Source organism: Struthio camelus, chromosome 24, assembly GCF_040807025.1.
Source record: "Struthio camelus isolate bStrCam1 chromosome 24, bStrCam1.hap1, whole genome shotgun sequence".
Lineage (NCBI taxonomy): Eukaryota > Metazoa > Chordata > Aves > Struthioniformes > Struthionidae > Struthio > Struthio camelus.
This window is the reverse complement of record NC_090965.1, coordinates 5,790,030-5,798,836: the sequence shown is the minus strand read 5'-3', so window position 1 is coordinate 5,798,836 and position 8,807 is coordinate 5,790,030. Positions and strand designations below refer to the sequence as shown.

The window sequence follows — 8,807 nt, the reverse complement described above, 5'->3', positions numbered from 1 at the left end:
CAATCTAGGTTTGCATTAAGGGCAGGAGTAAGGCTGGATCTCTATGTTGTTTCACATTCTGTATCTGTTCACATCATAGCTATGGCTAACATGTTCCTTGCAGTATTATTTAGATTTATATAGTACGGGTGAGCAAGAGGGGGTTAAAAGTACAGGTAGGAATCGCAAATCAGGACTCCCAGCAGTTTGGGAGGGCGTCCTCCCCTATTGACAGCAGGGAGCCGAGTGGGGATGCCCCAGTCCCACACCCACACTCCTCATGCTGGCTTTGTGTCACCAGTTTGGCTGGGTGATCCTAGGAAATCTTTGCCTCAGTTTCCCTCTTTGCTAAAAACAGGAACGAAAACTTATTAGTCCATGAAGATTAGTTACTCAGGCATTGCAATGTGCATTGCGCTTCTCAGAAGAAAAGTGATATTCTCCAGAACTGGAAACCTTGCCTCTCTTCTTTCCCACACTTGGTGACTGCCATCTGGCTGAGAAGCATACTGAAAAAAAGACACAAATCCTCCATTTAGTTATACTGCGCATTTTATTATCTCACCTCAGATTTTGTTGTTAATCTCTTTTACAGATTTCATTTACATAAGTGGAGGCCTTTAACTTTAGCAAGCTGCCTTGCTTTCTCTTCTGATTCTGCGGATATCAGTACACCAAAAAGAAAAGAAGAAAGAACAAGTGTCCTTAAATTTGTCACTCAGTCTTTGCTAGGTCTTATATACCATTTCCTCCTCCTTCGCTCTTCAACCTAAAAATTCAGAAGACAAACTCAAATCGACACAGCCAAAGCAGAATAACAACTCCCACAGGAATAACAGAGGCCTCTCTTATTAGAGACAGTTAAGCCCAGATAAGACTAAGCTCCAGAGATAACAGTGATAACCGTTGCACAACCCTCCCGAGTCTGCAGGCAGGAGTAACTGTATAACCTCCTGCCCCTGCATTTCTCCTTTTGCAATTCCCGTACACTAAGATCAAAACCCCCAGCTGGTTTGTTAGCACTTGACACTTCAAATTGCAGCTAATTCTCTTAGTTGTGAGCCTCTGTCTAGGGAGGAAGGTGTTCAGAACTGCTCTGCGCCCAAAGTCTTTTTAGATCCAACATTATGGCAGGTGCTGAGCTGCCTTGCAGGAGTAGCTCAAATTATAAGCTCTGTTGGAAATTGCACCCTAAAGCCTGAGGAGTAGGGAAGTGGGAAGCAGTGCTAAGGAGAGCTGCTGAGAAGTGTTGCAGTGCTGCTAGCAGTCAATATCAGCCCTAGGGCACAGGCAGGGCCCTTGAAGACAGTATAACCTTCCTAGAAGAAAAGTGTATGCATGAGAGAGGGCGGGGGTATCCAAGGCCTCTGTAAAGTGAGCAAACATGACGCAAAGCCCTTCTGAGAAATATAAATATCTCCATGATGATGAGCTGGTGAGAGAAAGGAAAGGCAGAAATCCCAAGGCAGAATTCAAGCTTCTGATAGTACTGTCTGGGGTGTCCTGTAACATCTCTGCTAGCAGTTTCTCCAGGACATCTTGGTATTTTTCCAGCTGCCTTGAGGTGAGCCACATCCCAGCTTTGGCAGGAACAGCTAGCTGTGGAGGAAAGCAGGAAAAGTCAATGAGAAAAGAGGAGGGGAAGCAAGGTGGGTTGGGGGCAGCCCCGCTTTAGTTCCACTTTGCTCTACTTCATAGAGGGTCCAGGGCTGATTCAAAGGGAGGAAGATGACCCTGCCTGTGGGGAACAGCAACATTTTGAAGGCAGCCCTTTGCACTGTCAGTCCAATCTTGGCATTGTTCATAGTGCCAGAGTTTTCATGCATATGGGCTGACTCAGAACCACAGATAAAGGCACCTGCTGGCAACGGAGACCTTACATGAGACAGCCATTTCTGAACCTTAGAATCTTCCACTCTCTCCCACCTTGACCCTCCAAGCTGTCAGCTTTCCTGATGCTGATGAAGTGTCCTGCCTTAGTAAGGACTGAGAATGAGACATTATCCTGCCTCCAGACTGACCGAGTTCAGGCCAGCTGCTGCTCAGATGTACCTAAAGTAAATAAAGTTGTTCTGGGCATGGCTGGAGGCACAGGAGGGCTTGTGGTTGCAGTGGGGGGTTAGACCCTGGGATGTGCCTGTTATTTAATGCATTGAGCTGTGAGTTCTTGCTGTTTAAATCCTATTATTGATTGTTGGTGTACCACGTTTGTAAGTACAGTTGCACATTAACCTGTGTCTTGGCCAAATTCCAGTCTAGCTAGTCGCTCTGCCTGTCCTGCTGAGCCTCTCCTGCAGTTTGAACTGGACCTACATGCTCCTTTTGATGGTACGGAGAACGACTGTGCTCACCGCAGAAGTGGCTGCACTGAGGGAGCAAAAGCAGAAAAGCACTATTTTCAGACTTGGCTGACCAGATAAGTGTGCCTTTCAGGGCTTAGACTGACACTTAAATCCTTAACATTGACAATTTTCTGCTCTGTATATAGGCTTGGGGGGTGTGGGTGTTTGCACTCAAGTTTGTAAATAAGGTCTTCCCAGTGCAGAGCATTGTGAGAGGAGGTGAGCGGTGCTGGACAACTGATACTGAAGCTGGGCAAAAAATTAAACCCAGACCTGAAACAGAGCTGTAAATTGCTGACTTGTAGTTGGCTGGTGTTTACTGAGTGGCAAATGAAAGACTACGTGTTGTTTTCATTTTCCTGTGCTAAGGGAGAGGCCAGGTGGGTCCGAAGGGTGACCAGGCTGGTAAACATTTGAGATAATTTAAGCGCTGAAGGTATACCCTTTCTCTGGTGCAACCTTTCTCGGTTCCCTGGCAGAGCTGGTAGGAAATGGATGGTATTCCTTTGTATTGACTGTGAGCTCACTAATAGCACCCACTCTCTTCTCACATGGCACCATTAACCACCATCTGTAGCCAGGCCCTGTGGGCTGGCTCTAGAGCTACCTGGTCCTATGCGTCCTTGTGGATTCCTTAGAGTCTCACGGTTCACCTTACCTGGATGGTCTTGACCTTGCTGACATCTTCTGCTCTGGATTGCTCAGAGAAGCCTTGCTCTTCCAGCCGCTGCAGCGAGGTCAGGGATTTCTTCTGCCCCTTGTTCCTCTCCTTTTCCTGGAACCCCACAAGAAAGAGCAAAGAGAGCAGTAATGCTGTGACACAGCGTTATGATGTTACTAAACACGCTCTGCAGCAAATCCAAGGTGTGATGCCCTGCAGCCAGGGGCCTGCAGAGCGGGGCACAGAACCAGGGCGATGGGAGGTCTAGCTGGTGTGTGGAGCCGATCCTTGGGCCCTGAGCTGCAGCTCACTGGGAAGAGACCCATGGTCTCTGGTCAGCATGGCCGCAGGGGCTACAATTCTGATATGCACCAGGGGCTGCAAGGTTGGGTGTAAGGTCAGGCTGCAGGGAACAATCTATAGCAAAATTGTCACTCCTAGGTGACTCTTTTGATCTATGCAAGATAACTCTGCAGCAGGATATGGTCGCCAAGTATACTGACCTTACAAAGCTGTTCCAGCCCCAAGAGAAAAGCCGAATTGTGGGGTACAACAGACAACAGCAAGGCATGCAGAACCCAGCGAAGGCCGTGCTCAGTGCCATACTGCTTGCTGTGCACTTACTTCAGTTTGCATGAACGCTCAGTGGAGGAGAGGCAGCCTTTGGGAGGAAGCCAAGATGGATTTCACCCACATACACCTAGAAGACCCTCAGTCACCAGCGGACACATAACTACCGGGGCTGAGGTGTACAAATAATACAGGGACTGTGCATGGGTGCCCATCCTTTCCCTCAAGGGAATTCTCCCCAGTATCAATGGATTGCGTCATGCGGGGGAAGCTCCCTTCGACTGTGTTTAAGGAGAAGATGCCAGTCTCTGAGGCTGCCTGCCTGACACCTTTCAACGGTATTAGTTTCACACCAAAAGAAAAACATTTTCCTCTCTGCACATCCTAGAGGTGACAACCATCTGGAGGATGGTTAATTATTTGTTACAACAAAAAGATCCAGCAGAATGGTGATGTGAGGCTGCAGCTTCTCTGTAAAAGTTCCAGCCACTGTATCAAGGAAAGAAAACACAAGAGCCAGTATCTGCAGATGATAAACTACACAGGGCATTCAGTTCGTATGTAAAGGGGTGTGGGCTCTTCCTTTCTAGTCTCACATCTTGAAGATTGTCTGTCCCATAGCCCTTAGCTTTGGGATGAACGAGGGACTGCCAATATCATATCTCCTGTTTGGACAGGAGGGACAGATGTTGGGAACAACAGCAGCATGGTATGCACTGGCAAAGCTTGGGGGCGAGGACTTCCTGCATTATTCAGGGCTCCAGCCAGTGCAGTACATTCCTTATGGGTTACCTGCATTTTCCAGAAGTCACTCTGGGTGAAGAAGGGCAGGAAGCCTTTGGTCTGTTCAGATAGGATACCACGTACACCAAGAGCAAACTAGTCACCACTTTCTTTGAGACCATTGTGAAAGCCTGAACAACACAGGAAAAAAGCTGCTGGGGTGATAATGGAGAGGGCCACTTGATGAGAAATCACTTTGGCTTTTGATCAGCTGCCATTTAATTTAGCCACCAGCTAACTACAGGTCTGTTTACTCTTCCAGCTGCTCCTGAGCCGAGAACAGAAGTGTCTTGACTGATAATTCTCCTCTCAAACCACTTCTTGTAAACAGATTTGTTCTTGAGTAATAACCCCAGAGACACAAAGGCCAGCTCTTCAGTACTACTAAAGACTCCTCCTGTGCTGAAAGCTTTGGCTCCCAGCTGCAGTGGTACGACATCCCCACGCATCCAGAGCAAAGCTCTCCTATCAACCCCACTGAGCCCTAGCAGCAGGGTGGGCGGAGGGAGGCTGTGGGAGAGCAAAAACCTTCATACAGCTGTTTTGTTAAATTTTGCTTTCATATTCCTCACCCCTGAAAATCTGCATTGGTGGACCGAATCTTTTAATAAACCTCATTGGGTCAGAGAGAGCTGAGAACGGCATTTGCCAGCCCTGCTCTGTAGGAGTCTAGTAAAAAGAGCTTTAAAAACTAGCTTTTGAAGTGATTTAACAGCGACTTTACATCAGAAGAGGACTTATGTAAACATTAGATGCTCTCTTTAAATATTAAAATATTCTCTCTGGACTAATTTAATGAAGTCAGGTCCCACAGCTTAACTACTCTGCCTGATTGGAGCCTGATCCTTAATTAGTTTCAAAAAGCTTGCGGTTTGGACATTATTAGAAAGACAGTGTTAGATCAAATTTGACCCCTAAATTAGATTTCCCATAAATATCAGCTAGTATTGAACTGAAGGCCAGTGGAAGTTAATAATTACTCCCCTCCGCAGCACTTGCCAGCCACATCCCTCAGCAAAACGCCAGTTTGGAGGGGGTCTGACGGCCAGCAAAGGCGACTGTAGCCCCTCTGCCCTCTCTCCGCATTGCTTAGCGCTGCACTGGTCTGCACACGGCCAGGGCCACCTCCCCGCTGCCCACCCGCGCGGGTCAAAGCTATTAATTGCCCTGGGACATCGCCCTGGATGACCTTGCAATATGCACCATTAACTGCAGTGATCAAAAGGGGGTTTCTCAGGCTCTCCCCTCCTCAGAGCGTTTTGGTGTGCACGTGTCCTGATAACACAGCGTTATCTCAGTGGCATCAATCTTTTGTGCCGTTTCATTTATTGCAGCACTACAATAAAATACTGCCATATACTACAAAATAAACCCAGTCACCTCCTTCATGTCTTATGGACTAGCCCTTCGTGAATTGGTTCTCTCCCTCCTCCCTCAGGGAAACACCCCCTCGTGCTTCCAGTCAGACAACGTCTCTTCTGAACGTCCCTTCCTTATTTTGTAAGCGGGACGTGTCTTTCGGACCCGAGAACTCCAGCTCACTGCCTCTCCAGGCACATACGTACCTCGTCGCTAGTGAATTTGCTTCCCGGCTACAAAGGGAAAGCACCAAGCAGGAGCATCCCAAGTTCAGCATCAGCGCAACAAAACACTGCAGTCGCATGAGGCTGGGTGCAGCATTATCCAGCTCTGCTTATGCCAGCATAAAATGGGGGTAGAGTGCCAATTTGGGGTCAGGAGGCATGGGCATCCACCTGGTCCTGGTGCGAGCACAGTGACGGCAGGACAGTGCCTTTATCTGCTGAGCTCTGCCTTCCAAAACCCAAATTGTTCCTATCAATAGGAGCTGGCTGTGACTCATTTTCTTTATGTTTGAAGCAGCTCCCCGAGTGCAGGGGACACGCAGGGCTGCGTGCGTCTCCGCAGCACGTGCCGCTGCCTGCTAGGTGCTCAGGGCAAGGCAGGAGACAGGAGCGAGTAGAATCAATGCTCCCGCGGCCGGGGAAAAGCAGAAAGCACCTTTCCCCTTGCTTAAGCATTGATTTTCCCTCCTTCTTGTCGGAGGAGCTCCTGCTGAACGGAAGCAAATGCACACTGGTAACACCAGCTTTGCCAGTGCCTGGTCAATGTGGGACGAGCGAGCACTGGGGGAGATGGAGATTAGAGGAACGAGGCCCTTCCAGGGCTGCAAGAGGAGTCGCATTAATGGCAACAGAGCAGGAGGAGGGAGAGAGATGCCAACACGGGCACCAATCTCCAGACAAATTTTGCAGGGCAGAGCTTGGTGCTGAGGACTCACAGCGCCTTCCTAGGCAACGTCTCCCTCACAGGGCACAGGAATAGGCTGTTACGGCAAACCATCGCAAGGCTAGGCACCACTGAGCCGACCTCGCCAGAGTTTTGGTTCACAAAATCTGGCTGCGGTAAAAGGCCCCATTTTTTGACCTCTTCCCGAGGAAAAGCTTTCTCCTTTGCCCAGCAGAAACATTTGGTCGAGTCACGTTTCCTCCCTTTTCCTGCAGAAAATTTTGAAAACCACAGGGAGAAACCCCCTCTCCCAACCCTGACAGCTCCCTCTGTGTCACTACTGCCTCCCTTCCTCTGCAGCGTGGCATACAGCAGGGGGGCACTGCTGCTGCCACCGGTGCCTATTTGAGCACCCATGGGGCCACCCCACCGAGCTGCCGGGTGGGAGCAGAAACCGGGCACCCACCTGGTGAGAACAGCCGCAGGATGCTGAAGGTCAGGCCTCCTCCTGTTCCTCTTCATGCCTGGATGGTCCTGCTGGGTTTCCCAGCTCTTTATATACCCATGCATGCACCAGCGCTCAGTCCGTTTCCTGCCCTGGTACCCCCATCTTCCAGGAGAGCTGACAAACGGCTACCTGGAGTGCATGGAAATGGGTCTGCCGTACAGGCAGCGTTGTTATCTGCATTGGATTTTTAAGAGTTTCTGATTTCCCGGATGACCCCCTTCCCCCTTTCTGCCCTCCCCCAGGTTCCTGTCCTTAGGTTGGCAGCTGTTCTCAGTGGTGCCCACAGCTGGGCCTAAAGCAAATCTCTCTGTGCCTCAGTTTCCCCATCTATACATGAGAAACTTCCTCTCACCCAGCTTGTCCGTTTAGATCATGAGCCCTCCGGGTAAGGCCTTTATGCTGTGAATGTATTATGCAGTAAATTGATGCCTGGGTCTTGATTCTATTTCTACTGTAATATGAACAAATCACAATAATAACAATGATGCCACGGAAATAAGCATAATGCAGAATGAAGTTTGACCCACTGGCATTGCAAAAGCATCGATTTAAGGTAATAAATCCCCTGGCAAGATCTAGAGCAAAATATTAAAATAATAAATAAAACTGTGCGTGCCAAATCTAGCACCAAAGAGCTTTATAAACTAAGCAGACAAGTGAGGAGGTGACTGGGCAGTCTGAGGATTTATCTGTCTATTTGGGGTTTTCAGATGGCCCCCAATACTATAATAACTCAGCAGCTCATACTACTGGACATGCTGATCTCCCGCAGGAAGGCAGAAGGTCTAGGATGAGGTCAGAGATGTCCTATAGCTTTGTATCAGGTCAGTGGCTGCGTGTGAGCAAATCTGAGAGCAACCAGCTGACAGCAGGTGAGAAGCAAGAGGAAAAACTGATCTGGGGAAGGAACGAAATCTGCTGCATCGAGCGGCTCTGCAGGATGTTACAGCAGGGGTGAGCAGCGGCATTCCTGCCCCGTCAGCTGAAAGCTAAGCACCGGCAGTATTTGCTGGAGACAAGAGGAGAAGAACTGTAGCACGAGGCAGGAAAATGGCTTTTCTCACCTGTCTCCATCACAGCTAGCCGATACAACGAGTACACACTCTGCACAGCATGTGAGTCCTGACAAGGGCCTTGCTGCTGTCACTGCAGTCAATAATGCTCAATTTGGGCCAAACCCCTCCCTAAAAAATGTGGCAGTTGCTAAGATGCTTCCAAGATCCCTGTGTATTTATTATGGCTTATCGCCAGGCAATGAAGAGGTCCTAGCTATAAAACTTCCGGAGAGGTCAACGTAGTTTTTCTCCCTGGGATCATGTGCATGTGTGTTGACGAAAGGACATTACATGATAGGTTATTTTTTTCCTTCGCTAAAGAATTTGCACAAAGCCCGTTTGACACTGGTTCTCATTTTAAGTGACTTTTTCAGGGTTTTTTCTTTATGCCTATGATGGATGCAGCTAATGAGTCGGCAGATGGTGTTGGGAAGTGATAAATTAATTACCAAGAAAGGTCACTTTTTCAAAGCACTAAACTTTCCCATGTCTTGTCCCCTTTTACCTCAAAAATGTGTCTGGCTGGCAAGTTTCCCATCCATCTGTGATGAAGCTTTCTTCATTGGAAGGGACAACCTTTAAAATAAAAAGAGAAGACTAAAATTAATCATATCTATATTAGCTGGACACTGTCTACCAAGTCCACCTCTTAATTATGCACG

At 48.5% G+C, this 8,807-nt stretch overlaps 1 protein-coding gene across 1 annotated transcript; it reads right to left on the bottom strand.

Moving 5' to 3' along the window:
* Positions 1 to 516: 516 nt before the first annotated feature.
* MLN (motilin) lies at positions 517 to 7,034 on the bottom strand. The gene is given in 4 exon segments (XM_068918459.1): positions 517 to 1,578; positions 2,980 to 3,096; positions 4,345 to 4,412; positions 4,415 to 7,034. Coding segments are annotated over 4 exon segments (567 nt in total). The 5' UTR covers positions 4,458 to 7,034; the 3' UTR covers positions 517 to 1,239.
* Between the last annotated feature and the right edge of the window lie 1,773 nt (positions 7,035 to 8,807).